We start from the raw sequence: 23,199 nt of genomic DNA on the forward strand, positions 1-23,199 counted from the left end.
CATCTGGTTTGCCACTCTGCAAACAAATGCTGTACTTGATAGGCCTTTGATCTGACTTAGCATGGCTCGTCGATCTGACATGGTTCCTGTCTCATGAGTCTTTTTTAGTTGTCTCATTGTTTGGGAGTGTATGAATATAGGGTGTAAGTAGGTAGATTAGATGTATGATCCATTATGTAACATGCTTTTTTTGTCACTCACATGTGCTGGCAATAGTCAAGGGAAGCCTTGCTTGCACTCTACAGTACATTTCTTGTGCTGAAGCTTCCAATAATCTTTGATAATTTCCTTGTTCTAGGTCATTTGAAGGGCTATAATTATCATTTTCATTTAGTGAAACATGTTGTTTGACTTATTCTTGGGCAGTTATTACAGTCTAGCTTGCAGTGTGTGCCATTTTTCTGGAGGCTCAACTCACTGCTACTCATTGCCCTTGAAGAAATAATTTAAGGATTTCCCACATTTTCCTTATATTTGATATTGGGATGGGGACATTGTTTATTACAGCAGTGTGTTACTTATTCTTTTCAAATGTAGGGCTCTAAATCTACTCAGACACCATCTGATGTTTGTGTTTGAGATAATGTAGCTGTGAATGTTCTGTCTCCTTGGGGGGGGGGGGTTGGGGGGGGTTGTTGCCATCTATAAAGATCTTGCGTATGTATGCATAAGGTGCATTCAGAATTTCCAAACAAATAGTGTTTTCCAAAACTAAACTCTCAGAAGTAGCCAGAGAGCATTTGAATTATCTCAAGGTCCGCAAAAATTGGTTCCATCTAGCTACAGATGTCTGCTTTTGGAAGCAGGGTTCTGTGGCTTCACATCCTCAATAAGATACACTTGCCTCCTTTTACTTTCAAAGGCATCCTGTATTTTGATGGAGTAGTGTTGCTGCTTTTAGAATCTTATTTGAAGACTGACCCAGATGAGCACCACAGAACTGCAGTCAGATATGGAGGGGGAATGTATAGTGACTGGTTTTGTTTTGTTTTCTGAAGAAAACTTTTCTTTCTTTCAGATGATGTCAATTCTTATGAACACCATAATTTTTGAGGACTGCAGAAACCAGTGGTCTGTGTCCAGACCCCTCTTAGGTCTCATACTCCTCAATGAGAAAGTAAGTACTCCAGAACTAGAACCAGGTAAAAATGGCACAAGGCTACTTGTGGTTTTGATACTGGATTCTAATAAATGAACTGCTTTTCGTATTCCATTCACGAGGGTACTGGAAAGGGAGGACGGGGGGAGAATACGTCTCCAGCATCATGCAGTGGACTCTCAGTAGCAAAGAGAGATTCTTCCTTCTATACATAGAAAGTGGTCCTCCTCCACATTTCCAGAGCATATGTGAAGAACATTTCTGCTTTGGTTCTGGCCACCCCTGAACTTCGTCTGTATTTAGGGCTGTTTTTATTTTTTTGTTTTAACTATTGTATTCTGTTTTTAAGGTATTGTACATAGCCCAGAAAACTTTGTTACTGGGCAGTTTAAAAGTGCAATAAATAAATAAATAAACAAACAAACACACCTTTCTACTGTTCGCACTATGGAAAGAGAGGGCTCTTCTGACATTTATCATATATACAGTGATTGCTCTGAACCCTCAATGGAGAAAACAAAGGTGCTTATCTGAACATATTCTTCAAGTGACCCCCTCTGTGCTGTTGCACAGCTCAACCAGCCCTGCCATGGGTTGCATAATTTGTTTGGGGTTTGCTATCTGTGTGGCAGCTAGGGGCAGAAGTGAGCAAAAAGGGTGTTGTCCCTCTCCTCAGCTGGCGGGTTTGCACGATCACAGCAGGAAAAATAATTATTTTCCCCCACTGTGCATGCCAGGGGAGTTTAGCATAATTACCCTCAGCAGCGCAGTTTCCCGTGACATGCAAGCCCAGCCAAGGTGGCTTGTTGCTATGGGTAACAAGCCACTCCAGAACCTTACAACAGCCCATGGGTTCTGGGTGGCTTGTTAACCATGGCAACAAGCCACCTTGGCCAGGTTCACACAACACAGGAAGTCATGCTGCTTAGCGTAATTATGTTAATCCCCCCAGCATGTGACCAGCACCCATGGGGTGGTTAACAAGCCATAGTGGCTTATTAACCACCCTGCGATTGCGCGAACCAGGTCAGAGTGCCCATCGGAGCAGCACAAGAGCACTTGAGGGCAGGAGCCAAGCCCTCCCATGTCTCCAGAATTTCCCAGAATGTTTCACAATGCTGGCCTGTGCAAGCACAGCCCCAAATGTGTGATTGCACCCAGAACCTATCAAAGGACAACCGTTGCCAGTAAACCGTTGCTCGGATTTCTTCAGTGGAATGCTGAGTTTTGTAGTCACTGATATTCACCATCTTGAACTGCCTGCCTTGATGGCAGACAGTTCTGTCGTTTCTCAGGCAAGTTACCTTTGTGGGGCCTGCCCATGCCAGTGTAGGTCTGTGGGCTCATGGCTGGGGTCCAGTAGTACTCAGCTGAAAAGGGACCCGTTTCAGTACAACAGTGTGAACCAGTTTGAACATGTACAAGCTTGCTGCAGATGCTAAGGGATTGTTCCTGAAGATATTGACCTGTAGTGTTCTCCATACTTCAGTGCGAGTTCTGACTTTATTCCAAATTCGTTTATATCCTGGGCAGTCACAAGTGGGAGTGCATTACTGCTTTGGAGAATGAATTGTCTATACAATAAGATGGTGCTGGGAAAAAATAAGACACTAAGATTAGCAGCAGCCGCATACATTAAAATTCAAACTGAAATCCCAGCCCTGGTAGGAAACTAATAGAAGAAGAAAATATATCAAGTATAGAAGCGCCGTCTCATCATTCACCTGTGCTGAAGGATCCAATTTTAACCATATCCAATAGCACTGTCATTCATCTTCTTGGTGTATTATTGTGATTTAAATCCAAGCTCCATACGAGGAGCAGTTCTTTTAAAATGATTGAGAGGGAATAAGGGCAAATTCAGTGTTTAGAAAAAGTTTATGACATCACAATATTATCCTTTACAGATGGAAGCAATATTTCCTACTTTGGGAGGAAAACTAATAATTTTCTATCTGCCCTGAGTCACTGCATCATTATAAAAAGCGGAAATAAGTAGTCGTATGCATTCCCAATCTTGTTCTTGGCAACGTTTTTGTTTAGCCAATGCGTCTGATTTATAGTATTAAATATTAGCCTGACTCCATATTAATTATGTGGTTTTGATTTTAGAAGCTTTAGTGTAAGGAGGAATTAAATATTTCACAAGGAGATATAGCCATGCAATCATGAATAGTAAGAAATATGAAGCTAGCACAATTTTCTTCCTTCTGGAACAATATTGCATTCTAATGATCATGGAGCTTGGTTAGCTGCAGAATGTAGATGTGTGCCATTATTTATCAGCAAGTCTACCATAGACCCATTCACTTTGCACCTGTATGCAATAAGGAGGCAGGTGATGGGGTGGATAGGTGGGTTTTTGTTGTTGTTAATCTGTCTATTGAAAAAAAATGTTCCAGTGTAGAGGATACAAACCAACAAGAAATATTCTGTGTGCCTCAAGTACCCGTAACTTTCCTTGCTCCAGTTTCTGGAAAGCCAACAATATCGTGATAAGAAGTGGTTTGTTTCAGGTTCAGGGTTCCAGCACCAATTTGGATGCAACCTGGAGATGAGGCAGGCTGCAATCCTATGTACACTTTGCTGGGAGTAAGCCCCATAGAACACAGTCGGACTTCCAGGTAAACATGCATACAATTGCACTGTCAGTGATTCTAGAGCTGCCACAATAGATTGTGTAATACCTCCTTACCATCATAATTATTTCTTGCTACATTTTTATCCCCTCCTTCTGCAAGGAGCTCAGGGCAGTGCACATGATCCCCTTCCTCATTTTATTATCACAACTGTGAAGGAGGCTAGACTGAGAGGGAACTATGGACCCAGGTTCCCACAGTAAGCTTCACAATCCTAGCCCAGCACAATACACTACACCAAGTCTTACTATTTTAAATTGTATTAGTATGGGCACAATCCTATGCATGTTTAGACAGAAAAAAGTCCTACAACTCTCAGCATTTCCCAGCCATCTTAAAGAGTTTAAGCTTACAGAAAAAACAATCTCATAAATGGCCACTAACGTCAGTTACATAAAATAAAATTGCAGATGTGTGCTTTTTCTGTGGTTCTGCCCCTTCCACTAGGTCTGGATATTCTCTACATAGAATATAAAGAGGCAGCACGTCATGTACTCATCTGCCTCCATTCCTGGTCTCTCTGATTTGGTGCCTTTCTGCATAGATCTTTTTTTCTCATACTGTGTTGAACCTCTGCCTCATAACTGGCTAGAGATTTTAACCCCTGAGCTATGAGCATCTTGGCTGTTCCTTGTGCAGGGCTGCCCAAATCACAGGCCTCTCTGCAGACATTTTGTATCAAGGGAGCCTAAGCCTACAGCTGGCGGAGGAGGGAGGAAATCAGTGCAGAGCAGCCAGAACCTAAATGCAGATACCAAATATGCTTACAGACTTTTATTGGTATTAAATATTAATAAAACATTTTGTAACATTTAAAAATCTGCCTTGTCAGTTATCCTAGTGCCTTTGCACTCACTCAATGGCCAGATCACACTGGAAGATGGAAGTAGGTTACGGGCAGAACGATCCTAACCCCCATAACTGCCAGCTGGGGAGAGGGTAGGATGAGTTGGGGACAATCTCCCTCCCATGGAGAGGAGTTTCACTGGTTGGGGAGGCCCTGCACTGGCAAATAATGAGTGGGCTAAAAAAAGGAGTAAACAGAGGCATTAAGGGGATTCGCTTTTTATTCCATTTTTCCCCAGTTTGCAGAGTAAGATTCAAGAAAGGGGGTTGTATACTTTTATCCATGGATATGTTTTGTATTAAGAATGAAAACCCTTGGATCTGCATTTTACTCCAGTCCTCAACTTCCGTGAACACACATGATTTTGGATTATTTCTGTGGTTCAAGTTAATTAATTGTTTAAGATGGTATGCTTCATACATTCTTAAATTTGGTAAGACTATACCCTGCTGTCAGGTAGTCTATATTGAGAATTTTTAGTGATTCTAGATTTCTTACCATTTGAATATACATTGGTTTAACATTTTCTGCCAAGCTTTTAATGTATCTTCTGGAAGTGGAATTAAGAGGTACAAACATTTTGGTAATAGAATCATTTTTATATCTGCCACTCTTCCTAGCCATGATAAATGTAGTTTGGACCAATTTCTAAGAGTTAATTTAGTGTAATTAGGGGAATAAAGTTGCATTCCAGTAAATTCATAAAATTGGTTGATATTTTAACACCTAGATAGTTGAAGCTTTTTTTTTTTTTTTAACAGATTTTGATTCCTGTGGCGTTACTAATGTCCAGTTTTATTTCTTTAGATAAGTTAAGAGCCAAAAGTTCTGATCTTTTAAAATGTATACTTAATCCTGCAACCTCCCCAAATTTATTAAGTTCTTCAGTGGCTTTTGAGATAGATAATTTCGGTTTTGTAAGGGTTAAAATTACATCGTCTGCAAATAAGTTGATTTTATGGTCTGTTTCATTTTTATATATTTCACAAATTTCCTTATTTTTATTTTTGGCTTTGCTAGTGGTTCAATGTAATATGCAAATAAAAGTGTTGACAGAGGGCATCCTTGCTTGGTACCTCTGTTAATGTCTATTGACTTTGAATTATAGTTATTAATTCCAATTATTGCATTATTATTAAGATATAGTCTCGATATAGTATTTACAAAAAGGAGCCCAAATTTAATTTTGTAAGGAGTTTGAACAGGAAAGGCCATTCCACCACATCAAAAGCCTTCTTCTCATCCATTGAAGCAATAATTGCTTTGATAGCTTCTTTTTTACAAAGATGTATTACACTGAGAACTTTGCAGATAGGCTGTACTATGTTCCGCCCTTTAATAAAAACCCAGTCTGGTTTGGGTGGACATGTGTTGGAGTTATCTTGCCAAGTCTTTCAGCTAAAATTGATTTAAATATTTTGTAGTCTTGATTGGTTAAAGTTAGAGGTCAGTATGAATATATCAGTGCTGAATCTTTATCTGGTTTAAGGATCATTATTATTTTTGAATCTTGCCATGACGGGGGGATAGTACCTCCAAGTAAGATATCATTAAATAGAATTTCTAATTGTGATGTGAGGTTTTTGATCATTTTTAATAGAATTCCCCAAGCAGACCATCCAGCCCTAGAGCCCTGTAGGATTTCAGTTTTTTAATTGTGTTTTGTATTTCTTCTCTTGTTATTTTTTGGCTAATGAAAGATTGATGGCCTTCACTTACTTTTTTTTAACTGTGTCTTTTCTAAGTATTCATTTATTTGTTCTACGCTTGGGGATTTCTTTTATATTATGCAAAGTATGAACTGAATTATTTTTATACAGTAAATTTTCTTTCTGGAATGTTTCTTTTAAATTTTTTTGGCCAATAATTTAGAATTTTTGTAATCAAATTCATAATATTTTTATTACAATAGTGTAATGAGTTCGCTATTTTGTTTAATTCCAAAATGTTAAGTTCATTCTGCTTCTGTAGTAGACATTTGGATATCCTTTTGCTGGAAGTCTTTTTATGTTCTAGTTCTAGGCTGCTTATTTTCTTTAATAATGTTTCCTTTTATAATTTTTTTCCTTGTGCCACATATCACTGCCTTTAAACAATCCCATATAATTGCTTTTGAGATTTCTGGAGTGTTATTGAGTTCTAAATATTGTACAATTGTGGTTTGCATTTTTTGTGGGATATTTGATTCAATAATAGAGATCAATTTAAGGATCATATGTATGTATATTGTTCTTCCATCCCCACGTGCAGCACTGTGCACACACAGGCGTGATCAGAGCACATTATCTGTCCAATAGAGGCATGCTTTAAGTTTTGTAAAAGTGTTCTTCACACAAGGATATAATCTAGTCTGGTGTAAGTGTGATAGTGTGCAGAGAAATGGGAATAATCTCTTTCTTCTGGGTGAAGACTCCTCCATGAGTCTATGAAGTCACAGTCTTCTAGAAGTTTAGCAAACTTGTTAAAAATCTTTATTTTTAAAAAACCTTTTGCCCCTTCCTATCCAGTTTTGGATCATGTATCAAATTAAAGTGTACACACATACACACGCAATGATTTCTCCCTTTTAAAAATGTGTTCAGTCTATGGAGAATTTAATCTGAACTAATTTGATTTGAATTTGGAGCACATATCAAACCTATAGTCAAGTCTATGGCTGTATCTACACTAGTACTTTTTATCAGTGTTGAAGTGTATTTATTTGTTGGGGCACATTACATATTCCATATACCACTTTTCTAGCATTATTTCCTGCTTTTTATGCCATATTATACTAAATACTGCAACAGATGTCATTGTGTGTGCTACAAGGTATAAATATACAAGAGGGATATAGTGTCATTATGATAGGACTGTATCGATATGACAAGGTGTAAATCTGGCCTCTGTTTCCAGCTTTTCCTTTGATGAATATGTATTGTCCAGTAGGGTATTTAAAGGGTGTCTTGAATTTGCATATCAAAATTCTGGGCTAGCAGGATGGCCAGTCCTCCAGCCTTCGAAGTCCCACAGGCTGTGAAATCTTTTCCTGTCCATGTTGAGCTTAAAATATTAGCACTTTTCTTTCTAAAATGTGCCTCTTGAAGAAGCACTATTTGGGGTTTCTCTTCTTTTAAAATTAATTTCTGAACTCATCTTCATTTGACCAGGGTTCCCAAACCCTGGATATTTATGCTTAAAGTTTTAATTTCAACCATTAAAAATGATGAAGAACACTTGATCTTACATTGTTTTCATTAACTGAACTCAGTTTTTTTAACCAGATTTTCCTTTGCCCCTGCAAGGTTAAACAAAACAGTAATCATGGCATAAAATAGCCATAAAACTTTTGGCACCCAGGAGAGTGAGGCACTGACAGGCAATGCACCCATACAGAAGTTGTAACCTCTTCCCCTCTAAATTTGCAGGCTTGACTTGAGGAGTAGTGTTAGGTATTCTACTCCCCCCCCCCCCGAAGTAACTATATGCATATAAATCTGTTGAGCAGCATTGATACAATGAGTAGATTATCAGATAACAAAATAATATATTTACAGTATAGTTTATGCCTTAGCAATTGTTATTCATAGTAATCTCTCCCATGAAATGTTAAATCTGTGTTTAGGAAGCAACGTCTTTCAGGTGCCATCAAGTTGAAGGATCCAGGTTTGTCAGCTTGGCTGGTCCATCAAAGTTTTCAGTGTTGATCTTTTCCCCACTTATAATTGTGTATCTTTATCTGTCCGTTGCCTGTGTCGTTTGTTCCAATGGCCCTATCCTCTTCTTCCTCAACTGGTGGGTAGGACGGATCTGGCTGGAGATTTAGGATTTGTAGTACTTGTTTGGCTTCTGCAATTGTAGAGACTGCATAAGTTTTGCTTGCATGAGTGATCAGAATTTTCATGGGGAAATCCCAGCAATAGGGAATTCCTGTGTTATGAAGTGGGATGATGAAGAATTTGTGTTTTTTCTTTTCTGTAGCATTTCAGAAGCTAAGTCTTGATATAGCTGAAGTGTTTTGCCCTTGTATTGTATACTTCCTTTATTTCTCATAGCCTGCAGTAGTTTGTCTTTGAGGGAACAGTTAAGGAACTTTATAATAATGTGTCTGGGCCTTCACCAGGGCTCTGTGTGCTTTCTTTATATCAGCGTATGTTATAGATAATAGAGGGAAGAGGTGTGCAAAAATCTCAATAAGAGTTGCAGTTAGATTCGCATTGTCCACAGATATGTTTAGTCCTCTTACCCAGACGTTCTGCCTGTGACTACGGTTCTCCAAGTCATGTATGTGTTCTAGGTAAGTATTAGATCTTTTAAGGCTCTCCATTTCTGCTTGGCAAGGAGTGCTGATTTCTAGGGCTTCACTTGCTTTGCTAGAGGCATCCCACACTGCTTTTGAGAACTCCTCAGTTTTCTCCTTGAGTGGCTTGAGCGAGTTTTCCCACCCTAGTGTTAGGTTGATTTTCAGCATAGCGATTTGGTTTGATATTTCAGAGAGAAGCTCATTGTTGTCCTTCACTTTTTTGCTGCTGTGGGTGCCATATTTGGCTCTTTTTCTCTGGGTTGATCCATGCTTTGTTCATTGTTTCTCACCTCAAAGTATGATTTTAGGTCTCTGTTGTGTTTTATTGGAGTGCTCTGGTTCATGCCATTTCTAGATAAATTAAAGGGATGGGAATATATTCTAGATTTATTCATTTATTCATTTATTACATTTCTATGCCACTCCATAGCCAAAGCTCTCTAGATGGTTTAAGAAATTCTCATGTTTGGGGGAAGAGCTCCAGTTCTGCACTGCCATCTTGTCTGCACTTGCCATCATCACACTGCCCCTCATCAGCAAAGATTTTTGAATCCCAAGTGTTCTAACAATAACAGCAACAAGGATCTCCCTTCTGCCACTCAAAATTATACTGCTAAAATGAAGAAAGCTTGGGGTAACCAAGAGAGGGTCTTTCTATGGAAGGTCTGGTCTCCAGTTCTGGTACCACATTTCTTTAATTCTAGGTCTGTGTCTCTAGCACGAGGATGCAGTTGTTGGAGCTTGGGACTGTAATAAAAAAAGAATTCAAAAGCCTGCAAGCCTGACATCTGCCCACCTTCGTTCTAGGGCTCACGCTCAGTTCTCTGCCTTTTTGAAAGTTGCCTTTTCTTGCACAAACTCAAAAGAATGCCCTGGAGCATGTGCAGCACTTCCCTGCAGAATGTGCATCGCGGAAGAAGATTGGTAATGGTTGTGCAAATGTCAGGGTGGAAACTGAGCCCATAAAGCCCCAGAGCAGTTCTGATTCTGAGGAGGAGCAACAACCCGTGGGAGAGGAGCCCGCTCATCTCTCAGAGGTGCAGCTGCAGGGAGAGATTCCTCCTGCCTGCATTTCTGAGAAAGGTAGTGACCCTGGCACTGAGAGAGCGGGGGAGGGGGCCTTGCTGGACGCTCAGCACAGACGCAGGGAGCTGCCCGCTTGGCGCTAAAACAACGGTCGCATCCCGAGGACCCAAGGGTAAGAGGGAAGACCTCTCCATAGCTCATAAGTTCAGAGTCTTCCCGCCCTCCTCCTTCAAACGGACCAACTGCCTTACCTGCAGCTTAGGCTACTCTGCTATCTTTCCCCAGTGCTGTTCCTTGCTTAGTTGCTGGAAATTAGCATCTGAAAGAGTCATTAAGTTGTAAAGGAATAAAGGCTTGGAAAGAATCCCTTTCGTCTGTGTCTTGAGTTGGCTATTGGAGGGGACTTTAAGAGGCAGCTAGGGCGCTCCTGATAGCAAATATCTTTCAGGAAACCCTGTCCTCCATTATTGATCTTCTCATCAAGGAGCCCCTGTTGAGTTCCCAGTAAACCCATTTGAGAAATGGCTTATACATGGAAGCAGTCACTCAATCTTCTTCACACAGTGTATCCTGATTATCCCTGGGACACATTCACATGGAGAATATAATTAGTGACATGGACCATACAGCCAGGACAATCAAAGCATTTAGTGTAGCTTTCCCAAAGAAATTCCTGTACCGTAGCAGCTGATCCCCAATCCTGGGATCAGAGAAGTTGTTACTGCGAAGCCACATGCAGAAAACTTTGGTATGTCAGAACTAGCACATTCTATTTTATAGGCTCAGGTGAGCGTATTCTCCATTTTGGTTTTGGAAACTACAAGCTTTTGACTTCTTCAGAACATTTTTTCATGGAATAACTGCAGGAGAGAATAAAATGGTGGGTTTATCAGACAGCTCTCCAGAAATCATGATTGCTAGAGTAACCATTTCCATTGTACCAGATGTTTGTGCTCATGAATCCATTGTGTCTGCTTTTTGGGTGCACATTCTGTGTCCCAATGGGGGGGGGGCAGGGGGCAGGCAACTTCCCCCCGCCCCGCACATTCAAAGAATGTGTGAGGGGAGTTATGGAGCTCCCAATGCGTCCAGCAGCCACAAGCCCTGCTGCCTATATATTTGGTGTGTGTGAGAAAGATCCCAGTTGGGATCCTCCTCATATGGAGGTACTCAACCCCTTCTCATGCACAGCCATTGGCAGCCTGGCCAGCATGAGTTTGGGCTAATCCATGCAATCCCGCAAGCCCCCTCATGCATTCTTTGAACATGTGGAAGAAGGTCCTCTCAACCTCCCTATAGCCACCACATATGTTTTTGAAGCATTATTTGTCTACTTCCAGCGTAACGGAACTATCTGGCCTCAATCCAGAGATAATTACTCATGCTGACATCCTATAGAAATAAATGGAACATAAGTTGCTCATGTCTAACTTGTTCTGTGGCTTTCAGTGGGACTTAAATACAACTAAATTGACTGTGGCCTCTGTGTTCCATTGATCTTATTCCACCTTGCCCTCTTGGCACTGGGGTATGTTGGACCCACACGCTTTCTGCTTGGTTTCATGCTGTTGTCTTGATGTGGACTGACATCTTACTAATATCTGGGAATGCTTCAATGCAGCAGGTTGGACTAAATAACCTTGGAAACTCGTTCCAGTCACAAAATGGCACCATTCTGAACTACAGCTGGAATTAGGCATTCATACTCCCAAAATTGAGCTCATTTATAAGCAAGGTTTGAAAAATCTGATCCTATAATCTATGGTAGATGCTTGTTTCCAACATGTTTGTTCTGATTATTTCTCCTTTCTCTTCTCAGTATTTTAGTGAATTAAGATTGGGGTTGATAAACAGTCAGCCTGCTGAGAAACGAGAAGTGCTTCATCAGTGCTTCAGGAACCTAATGGAAGGAGTAGAGCAAAACCTTCTGGTAAAGAACAGAGACAGGTAAGCTCCCCATATCCCCATATCCTGAACAGACAGCTAAAGATGGAATGACAAAAACATCTATAAAATAAGGACCTTTCCAGACAAGTATATTGCACACAATAAATGCACAATTGTTCTGCAGGATCCAGATATTTTTGCTCAAATATGCTGGGAAAATAGGATAGGCTGTCAGTGCTGTTGAATTAGGGTGGCCATCAGCATGGAACTGAGAATAAATTCCAGGATGTGCTACCATCTGGATGTATTACTCTTCAGAGCAGATTTTGGCATGGTGTGGGGGCAGGAGGGAGGAGTGCAGGAGAAATTTGCATCACATGAGCAGAAGTCTGCTTGTGCAACATTGGGTTCTGCCCACTGTTTTCAATGAAGCTTACTCCCAGGTAAGTGGGTATAGGATTGCAGCCTTACTCTCCATCCAATCCAGTGAAATAAAAGTTTCAATGACTCAGTATTTATCCCTTTATTTGATTTTTAAGAAAACAGGCTTTAGGGCCCATTTTCCTACTCGGAGGAATGCATATGGAAAACGTATGATTTGTCATTTGGACTCAATGTTCTTCATGCATATTCTTCCACTTTGGGGAAAAAGCATAGCCTCTAAAATCCTCACTTAGGGCAAGTTCCTAATTACAGAACTGACACGGTCTGCTGCTTTCATGTGGTTACTTCTCACTCCACTCTGGTAACATTTTAATTCAGGAGATGTAAAGGGTGAGTACACGAGGACTCGCCCCTCCCCATGCTGCTCCTGAAGTAGCCATAAGTCTCAAAAGTGAGAGGTAATCAGATACATCTCTCTGTCTGACCCCCCCTGTTCCTTTGCTAAAAGCCGTAGGCCATCAAGGCTGTGTTTCCTGTTCATCCTCAACATCAGATGTGGGGGCGGGGGGGTTCATCTAACAACTGGGACACTTTTCTCCATGCTAGCACAAACACCTGAAAAGAAAAGAGTTGTATTAGGGTACCTGAAACTCTCAGTAGTCCACAAAACCTTATGCCAGAATAAATTTGTTAATCTTTAAAGGAGTCACAAGACTTGTTGTTGTTTTTTCTGCAATACATTAACATGGCTACTCCTCTGGAAAGTAATGGCATGGAGAAAACTACCCCAGTGATGTGGCAATCTGCTCCATCATGCTACGTTATAATAGCTGTGATGTGGAGCAATTTAATAGGCATCAAATCTGCATATTTTAGATAAATGTGATTACTTTCTATTCTAGCCATTTTCATTACCTTTCTATCCCCCATTTTATCTTCCCAACAACACTATAGGCTGAGAAATAGTGACTGGCCCAAGGTCATCCCATGAACTCAAGGCCGAAAGGGAAATTTGAACTTGGATCTTCCCAGTCTTGAGCCAGTGCTTTAACATCACACTGGTTCTCACCATAGGCCATTGCATTTGAACTGTGAACTGGCACACAGGCAGGAACATCTAGTGTATATGCCATAAACAGAAAAAATCTAATATGACCAGATACAGCCTGAACATGGAGAAAGCCAGACTGCTGCGAATGGGCTCGTCATTGTTATTTTAGATTATTCTTACTTAAGACAGTACTGGCGAAAAAAGTCTTCATGAATTGTATGCAATTATGGGAACCGAAAAACAAAATTTATTTAGGCATACTTCCTTGTTTGTGATCCCTTTAGTATTTTTGCAAAGCATACTTCCAAGTCTATGTTTGCTGTTATAAGACATAGAAATGTAGATCTTTGAGGGACAAACAAAAATGGTGGGATTTCGGAGTCCCCTTATCCAGGGGCATTGCTAGGTTCTTAAAAGATCCGGGGCACAGGCCCATAACACACATTTGCATAAAATGCAAATTTGCATTATATATATATATATATATAGAGAGAGAGAGAGAGAGAGCGCGCGCGCGCATATATATATAGTGTGTGTGTGTGTGTGTGTATATATATATATATCCGAGACTAAGCATGCCTGTAATATATATATATATATGTGTGTGTGTGTGTGTGTGGTGTGTGCATGTGGTGTGCTTGCATGTGTGTATAGATTACATACATACATAAGAAGTGTGCACTGACCCCCCACCCCACCTCAACTTGTACCCCGATTCAGCATTTTGGAAAACATCCCGGCGCTGCTCAGGCCAATTTGTAGTCAGACCATTTCAGCTCAACACCAAACCTGAGTCAAGATTTGGAAAAAAGAGTCTTTTTGCTTCCTGATGACTACATTGGAATTTTTTTTAAAAAAACTATAACTTTTTTCTCTTGGTCAGAACTGGATGATAATTTCAGGCATAGTAACCCCCTAGAAGGGGATTATACCTGCCCAATGTCAGGAAAATAGGTGCAGGGTTTATATTTTGGTTTTCTTTTAAAGGACACTGCCAGTAACATTTTTATTACTTGGATAAATATTTCATGATTCATTGCCCCATCAGAGGAGATCAAGGATTTTTGTGCAAGGGTGGCCTTGACATTTTGAGGTCTCTATTTTTTATTTTTTTATTTATTTCATTTCTATACCGCCCAATAGCCGAAGCTCTCTGTCTCTAAAAGAGGACATACTTCTCTCCTTTTTTTCCTTGTGGACCATTGTTCTGAAAATTACAGACAGCCTAGAGTTGTCCCTAAGTAAGAAACCAGCAAAGTTTCAGAAGGATAGGTGCAGCAGTTCACGTGGAAGGGGAGTTCTCCATTTTGGGGGAGGGAGTGATTTGCTTTTCCTTCACCCCTTCCCCAATAGTTTTTTGAGTAAATTTGTATGAAAATGCACAGGTCATTAGAAGTGTCTCCCAGGCAAGAAACCTGCAAAGTTTCTGAAGGATATACATGCATGCAAAGTTAGAATGACTAGAATGTATTTACATTTCACCAATATAAGCAGCAGGGGAACATGGGTGGGAAGGTGCTATTGCACTCATGTCCTACTTTTGGGTTTCCCATGGGCATCTGGTTGGCCACTGTGTGAACAGAATGCTGGACTGGTCTGATGCAGCATGGCTCTTCTTATGTTCTTAAATATAGAGTGCTTCTGAGCATATGCAGAATGCTTTTCTTTCACCACTAAGCACTTACATTCTCCCCCTACCAATTCTATTCCCCTCTATGCAACCATCCCTCCTCATCCTACCATCCTCCAGCAACTCTTCATAAAAACAGGTGTCTTGTTTTGTGCAACTCCTCTCTACCTCCTCCTTGTTATGCACAAACTCTCAATGTATCTTCCTCCCCATAACTTCATTTGTGCCAAGACTTCACCAGGTTTCAGCCAATGAGTCTGTTTTCAAAACTAGGGATTATTTATGGAGAAACTCTGAGCATGTACTAAGTGCCTTTCCCTCACCACTGAAGCTAGAGTTCATGCAAAATGACCCCCTCCCATGACAAATGTATGACAAAACATACATAGGACTGAGCTGAAAGGGTAGTCAATTCATTAGGTGGTATTGGGTAGGCACTGTATTAAGCCTGCAATACCACGTTCACAACTTAGGACTTATTTCTGAGTAAACACGCAGAACATCAAGGTGCAAACCCCCCTGCAAAAGTAACTCGTGCTGGAATCCTATGCACACTTTCCTGAGGGTAAGCCTTATTAAACATAATGGGGTTTCTGAGTAGGCATACATAGGGTTGTATAAATGAGCAGTATTTATCTCCCCTCCACTTAAAAAATCAAACCCCAAACTCCTATTTTTATTAAAGCTTTCTGTTCATAGGAACATAGGAAGCTGCCTTGTACCAAGTCAGGCCCTGGGTCCATCTAGCGCAGAATTGTTGACATTGACTGGCAGCAGCGGCTCTCCAGGGTTTCAGGCAGGATTCTTTCCTAGCCCTACCTGGAGATGCTGGGGATTGAACCCGGGACCTTCTGCATGCAAAGCGGGTGCTACTGAGCTACCGCCCTTCCTATTGCTGGATAATGGCAACTGACAAACAAAACAGCCCCAGATTTGTTTCTCTGCAACTGCAACCATGTGAACCCACTTTTCTCAGAGACTTGAGTGAGGAGGAGAAAAACCAATCCTCGTGTTTGTTTGTATAAAGTCAAATACAGTTCAGAACTTCTCTTGCCCACTGAAGAGAATTCTCTTTAAGAATTCCTCAAGATATGCTCTGGGTGGAATAAAGAAGAGAAGAAAGGACAGGACAGGATAGGGAGGGAAGAAGAAAGGACGATTGGTGATTGAAATTCAGGGGTGGGGGTAGAGAGAATTCCCTAAGCCAAGTGTCTCCTTTCAGAGAGGTAGTACTTCAAAGGAATTTAGGAGGCTGTGAAGGGTTTGTAAGGGTTGCACATACTTAAATGAACTCTTTGAGGTGAGGTGGCAGAGGGCTTTTTCTGGCTTTTTTTAAACTGTAGAACCTGTTTAAAAGCCTTAGCAGTTCCTCGATCATGACACCACATAGTCCTAACCCTCCTTTTGAAATAATTTGAGTCCTGCAGCTATTTAGGAGAAATTAAAGTGGAGGGGGAGAAAGAAGTTTGTGGAGGCTGATTGGTTCCTTTGCTGTACTGAAGCTACTAAACTTCTGCAGAATCCAAAGGTTCCAGTTTGGGGCAGTAAAATCAGGTGCTGTGTGAAATACCAGTATTTCACATGAAGCTCTTTCTTCCCTTCCTTCTCCCTCTTCAAAATTTCATTGCAAGCAAGCTCCCAACAGTGGGCATGTAAGAGCAGAAAAGTAGGGGGAGAGGGGTTTTTTGCGCCTCAAAAAAAACCTACACCAGAGATTAGGGATAGTGACCTCCAAATGGTCACCTTAAACATCTTCTAATTAGGATCTCTAATCCCCTGGGTGACTTGGCAGTTTTTACTTATTGTTTTAGTCTTTGAGAAGAGGAAACTTTACGCATGGCTAGCACAAAAACCACTGGACCTAACTGTCTGAAATTTGACAGGTTCAGTCAGCTCCATAGGGGCTGCCAGGTTACCAAATTCCATGCACTTATGTGGAAGCACAAAATATACAGTCAGGCCAGAAATATTGGAACAAGGATAACTGTTTTGGCATTTGGCCTGTGTATACTACCACATGGAAGTTGAAAGGAAACACACCCAGAAACTCAGGACTTTCAGCTGTAATTCAAGGACTTTGACAAAAGTGGGGCACTAACCATTCAGGAAGGACAGCCAGTGGCATACACACACACTCATCGTTGGTGGCTCATAAGTAATGGAACGAATGGCTGACAAGCAGCTGCATGGCCAGGTGTGGCCTGTTTCCTGGGTACCCCATGACCAATGAAGCAGATAAAAGGCCTGGAGGTGGTTTTGAGTGTTACATTGGCATTTGGTAGCTGTTCACTGGAACTCCCAACATGAGGTCCAAAGAGGTGTCCATGTGAGTGAAGGAGGCCATCGTTAGGCTGAGGAAACAAAATCAGAGAGATAGCAAAAACATTGGGAGTGGCCAACACAACAGTTTGGAACATCCTGAAAAAGAAGGAATTAACTGGCAAGCACAGCAACAGCAAAAGGCCTGGAAGAACACGGAAGACAACTAAAGTGGATGACCACAGAATTCTGCTCATGGTGAAGAGGAACCCTTTCACAACATCTAGCCAGGTCAAGAATGCTCTTGCGGAGGTAGGCATGTCATTGGCAGCATCTACAGTCAAGAGATGGCTTTATGAATGTAAATACAGAGGCTTCACAACAAGGTGCAAACCACTGGTAACGCTCAAGAACAGGCAGGCCAGATTAGCCTTTGCCAGCAAACACCTAAAGAAGCCTGCCCAGTTCTGGAATAAGATTCTTTGGACTGATGAAACCAAGATTAACTTGTACCAGAATGATGGGAAGAGAAAAGTATGGCGAAGGAAAGGAACAGCTCATGATCCAAAGCAGACCACATCATCTGTCAAACATGATGGAGGCAATGTTACAGCATGGGCATGTATGGCTGCCAATGGAGCTGGGTCACTGATGTTTATTGATGACCTGACTGCTGATAAAAGCAGCAGGACAAATTCTGAAGTGTATAGGGCTATACTTTCTGCTCAGATTCGGCCGAGTGCTGCCAAACTGATAGGACACCGCTTCATATTGCAGATGGATCATGACCCAAAACATACAGCAAAAGCTACCCAAGAGTTTCTGAAGGCAAAGGAGTGGGATGTTCTTCAGTGGCCAAGTCAGTCACCTGATCTCGGCCCAATAGAGCATGCTTCTCACTTACTGAAGACAGGACTGAAGGCAGAAAGACCCACAAACAAGCAGCAGCTGAAGGCAGCTGCAGTAAAGGCCTGGCGAAGCATCTTGAGGGAGGAAACTCGGCATTGGGTCATGTCCATGGGTTCCAGACTTCAGGCAGTCATTGACTGCAAAGGATTTTCATCCAGGTATTAAAGGAGATCCTTAAGTTTGAAATGATGTTGGTTTGTTCCAGAACTTATGAGCCACCAACAATGGGTGTGTGTGTATGCCACTGGCTGTCCTTCCTGAATGGTTAGTGCCCCACTTTTGTCAAACCCCTTGAATTACAGCTGAAAGTCCTGACTTCACTCCCATCTGGGTGTGTTTCCTTTCAGCTTCAATGTGGTGGTGTACAGAGGCCAACTGCCAAAACAGTTATCCTTGTTCCAATATTTCTGGCCCTGACTGTATATATATAGCTCTTGCTTTGACAGGTTTTCTTGAAAATAGCAAATTTTACCTGTGGCTAGCACAAAAGCCACTGGACCTAACTGTCTGAAATTTGGCAGATTCCATCATCTATATAGGAGCTGTGAGGTCCCCAAACTCTATGCGCTTACGTGGAAGCACACAAAAAATATAGCTCTTTGCTTTGACAGATTTTTTTGAAAATAGCAAATTGTACCTGTGACTAGCACAAAAGCCACTAGACCTAACTGCCTGAAATTGGGCAGCTTCAATCAGCGCCATGGGGGCTACCAGTTCTCTAAATTTCATGTATTTATCCTACAAAGTAAAAAAGTTATGGCCGTTTCTGTTTTCCAATGCAAGTCAATGGGAAAATGTAAAAAATAATGGCAATTAGGATAGCTCAAAAGATCTGGGGCACAGCTTAAAAAAGATCCAGGGCCTGTGCCCTGGTGGGCCTTCCCAACGACACCCCTGCCCTTATCCCATTTCTACTCTTTATTTGTCAGTCTCTCAACTCTTCCCTCCATCCTACATCATCACCCAAAATTTGGGGGCTTGTCACACTTTTACGCCGGTTTGATTTAGGACTGCAAATGTAGAGCTGTTTGTAAGATGAGGATTCTGTTGGGCTCAAAGAGGGTTTCAGCGACATAATATAATAGCAACATTAACTCCACATAAAATGTTATCCCCGTTGGGCAGATCAGAGGGTGAGATTTGGAAGTTTGCTTCTAATTTTAAAACAATACAATTTATGCTTTTACAAATCCGAACCCAAGATATAATTATGGCTAAAACTGTAGTCTCTTCAGATAGTTGGTGCTGGTTTGAAAGATGGATCACTGTGTATGTATACAATCTTCTCAGTCTTGCCTTGGTCAACAGGTTGTGCCAGTTTTATATTGTTTCAAAAGCCTGCAAAACCTCTCTTGGCAAAGGCAACAGTGAAGGCGAAGGCAGCAACTTTCTAGTGAAACCTTTTAAACTTCCCCGCTATGAAAGCCCTGGAATAATGTGTTGAACTAGAAGTGGTCTGAGGAACCGAGAAGAAAATAGTTTTACCTACATTGATTAACCAGATAATTTAGATTTTGGCTATGCCTTATTCTGTTGTAGACACATTTTGGGGGAGGGGGTATTTTGTGAACCACCCAGAGACTTCAGCTCTTGGATGGAATAGAAATGTAATAAATAAAATAAGATTTCCCTTCAAGCTCAACCCCCCCCGAATCAATAATCGAAATGTGATGACTATGTGGGCACAATAAGAAATTCCAGAGGTAGTACAAGGTGGAGTGGAATTTTGATTCGATATTGTACCTGAAGGAGGTTTTTTTTATGCTAATGGAGGACTGCTTTTTTCAGAGTTCTAACACCTTTGGTATGAAATGTCGGGTTTATTTGCTAATATTTCTTCTAAATGCTTTAATTGAAAGGATACTTGTTTGGGGTCTTCTTGGTTACAGATTCACACAGAACATGTCCGTCTTCCGTAGAGACATGGCCGAAACCCTGCGCTGTGAGGGGGCATCAGAATCAAGCAGTTCGGAAATGATGAGTTGATGCTGAACTTGAAAGGTGTTTAAATAATAATGAACTGACTTGGACAGTTGGGCACCACGCTATATTGTTAGATAAATTTTGACTTTCATAGAAAATATTTTTTTAAATAACTTCTGCCTTTTTATATCTCTGGCATAAATGTAAGGATTTGTAACAATGGAAACAATGTAAAATCAAACTTGGCCTAAAGAAGCATTTTGGACTTCCTTATCTAAATTTCTTACTCCTTTTCTCAGTGCAATTGTGCAGAAACAGGACTTAACCAAAGAACAAAATAAAATACGTATTTCCCCCCGAGACTGCATTTGCTAGTGGTTTTCAATTCCACAACTGAACCAATAAACAGTTTCTCAGAGAATTTTTAAAAAGCCAGTGATTGTCATCTGACTGTTTCTCTCATCTCTATCCAAACGCTCTGGATGAACAGAGTGCAATGTGGCTATATGTAGATACGTAGATTTTTTAAAGGATTTACATCTAAAGTGCACAGTCGATAAGAAAATTATTAACAGAATGGAAATTGACTTTTCTGGATTAAATAAAGAGGAAAATGCAGAAAGTGGACCTTTGAAAAGCTTACAGATGATAATACATCCTTGTATGAATAAATTTTTGTTTCACACTCATGCATCTTGAATGTTTCATTCCAGGTCAAAATACCAGTGCCACAATTTGTGTTTGTTAAGTACTATGGCATTCTCTGAACAAGACTGAAGTCATCTGCCATTGTAAGAAGCCAGCAAATACAGAGCTTTCTATCCTAGGCGATATAGTGTGTCAATGTTTGTTGTTGTTTATTTGTTCAGTCGCTTACGACTCTTTGTGACTTCATGGACCAGCCCATGCCAGAGCTTCCTGTCGGCCGTCACCACCCGCAGCTGTCAATAGCACATGACAAAATGAAGTACCTTTACATCTTTACCTTTACAGGCTTCATAAAAAGGCTTCATTTGTGTCCCTGAATAGTTGTTTTTATATGCTAAGGCTCATGCTTGAGAGATCTACTCTGATTTTCTAGAACAAGGAATGCCCATCACATGATTGGGTAAGAATTACTGATGAAGTATCCCAGCCTCCCCCAACCTGGTGCCCTCCATATTTTTTGACCTTCAACTCCCATCAGCCACAGCCAGCATGGCCAATGGTCAGGAATGCTGGGAGTAGTAGTTGAAAATGTCTGGAGGGCACCAGGTTGGGGAAGGCTCCAAATGTGTTGAGAATGTGATATTAACAAATTTTAAGGATTTCTAGTTGCTGGTATCAGAATCTAATATCAAAAGCTGATGTTCGACTATTGTAGAGCACAACATATCTTAAGCACTAGCAAAGTGTAATGTGAAAACCATCAGCAAGGACCCCTATGCCTGTTCGTTGCAAATTGTATTCTGTTGAAAACAGTGGGACTTGCTTTGAAATACTGTTATTTTTAGAATAAAGATTTCGCGGGGAGGGGGATTGAGTTGCTTGTATTGTACACAGTCTATTTTGTGCAATTAGCATTTATATCATTTTACACATTCTTCTATGGGAATTTGGTTCAGCTTCCTGCAAATCATGCTGCTGTTTATTTTCAAAATCATTAACACATTCTTTGAATATGCATTTTTTATTTTCTCCTAGGTAAGTAGCACTAAATTAGTATTTCTTAGGAACACAGTCTGTCCTGATGTCCTTGCCGTATTTTCCTTTTATGCGTGTTACTGGAGCTAAATAAGACACAAACAGTCCAATGAAGCAGCTGTTTTATTTGGCTTTCACTTAACCACAGGATAACAAAATGAGGCTAGGTTGCATTTCAAGCAAAAACAGCACTGTGATTCCACTAATCTGTGGTTTAATGAGAGGTTGTTGTTGTTCAGTCGTTCAGTCGTGTCCGACTCTTCGTGACCCCATGGACCATAGCACGCCAGGCCTTCCTGTCCTGAGCACTCTCCCGGAGTGTGCTCAGGTTCATATTCATTGCAACGGTGATGCTATCTAGCCATCTCATCCTCTGCCGTCCCCTTCTCCTTTTGCCTTCAGTCTTTCCCAGCATCAGGGTCTTTTCCAGAGAGTTTTCTCTTCGCATTAGGTGGCCAAAATATTTGAGCTTCAGCTTCAGTATCTGTCCTTCCAATGAGCACTCAGGGTTGATTTCCTTTAGGATGGACTGATTTGACCTCCTTGCAGTCCAGGGGACTCGTAAGATGAGAGGTACCAACCACATAATCCGCAAGCCACGAGTGCACACATTCAGATATTCCAAGACATTGTGATGTTCAGTAGGTGCACTCCATTCTTTCAGCTCAACAATGACTTTGGCTCAGTGTATGGAGTATAGCTGGTGGCTTTTGACAAGGTTGCACAGGGCAGCCTAGAATCTCTGTCATCAGCAGACACTCCCGAGGCTTGCCACACACACAAAAATAGTTGAGGGGACTGTCCTTCCCACCCACCCCTCCCCCAGAAAACCCTCTTTAAGCACCAGGATTGTTTCAGCAATTGAGGTTAAGAATGCATACACTAACATTAGGGATGATTTTTCAAGGGCAGATAGTATGAGAGGGAGCAGATGGCCTACTGCTCACTCCTCTCCCAACACACCTACACTCTGTTGGGGAGCTGTGGTTGCTCGTGCTGACAAAAGATCTCAAACATCATTAGCACTCCACAAGCCCTGGTCCAGGGTGATGGTATGGACTGGAAAGAACAGGTCTGCTCATGAGGGAGCCATAGTTGGATGTAGGACCGTCAGGGCATATGCATCTTAAATGGCTCAAAGTATGGCATGTGGGAGAAAACAAAGGGAATCACCCCTGTTCATCAGTGAAAAATTTCTAAAAACCACTTACTTGGCCTTAGGGGCAGGGCAAAGGGAATCGACTCCGATGGTTCTTTGGATTCTGAGCAAAGAGCTCTTGCCAGCCGTTGGAGCCCATTACAGCTACACGGGGCTGAGTTCCAACACTGGCACAACATGATAAAATTAAAATGAACCCCAATGCTAGCATTTGGTCAGGGTTTCTTTTTTCTTTCCTGATCCTCTTGAGTCACTGTTCCAAGCGGCATCGCATAGGATTGGGCGACTATGCACATTTTAAAATTTTGAACCCACAACCGCGCACTCTCAATCTCTGCTAAAGTATCACAGATAGTAAGGCTGGGAAATATCCATGCATGAGCCTTTGGCGAACTGCTGCCAGTTGTAGTATACAGTGCTA

The 23,199-nt window shown here is 41.3% G+C and overlaps 1 protein-coding gene across 1 annotated transcript in view; it reads left to right on the forward strand.

The window, feature by feature from the left end:
- Positions 1-20,628, forward strand: part of RANBP17 (RAN binding protein 17) — a 271,515-nt gene extending 250,887 nt beyond the window's left edge. Inside the window, exons 26-28 of the mRNA XM_084825522.1 lie at positions 1,019-1,117; positions 11,713-11,840; positions 19,903-20,628. Coding sequence (XP_084681648.1) covers positions 1,019-1,117; positions 11,713-11,840; positions 19,903-19,999 — 324 coding nt within the window. The 3' untranslated portion in view covers positions 20,000-20,628. The remainder of the gene's footprint in view (positions 1-1,018; positions 1,118-11,712; positions 11,841-19,902) is intronic.
- Positions 20,629-23,199: the final 2,571 nt, after the last annotated feature.

Source organism: Heloderma suspectum, chromosome 1 (assembly GCF_057233095.1).
Source record: "Heloderma suspectum isolate Gila_16-S chromosome 1, 16-S_ref, whole genome shotgun sequence".
Classification (NCBI taxonomy): domain Eukaryota; kingdom Metazoa; phylum Chordata; class Lepidosauria; order Squamata; family Helodermatidae; genus Heloderma; species Heloderma suspectum.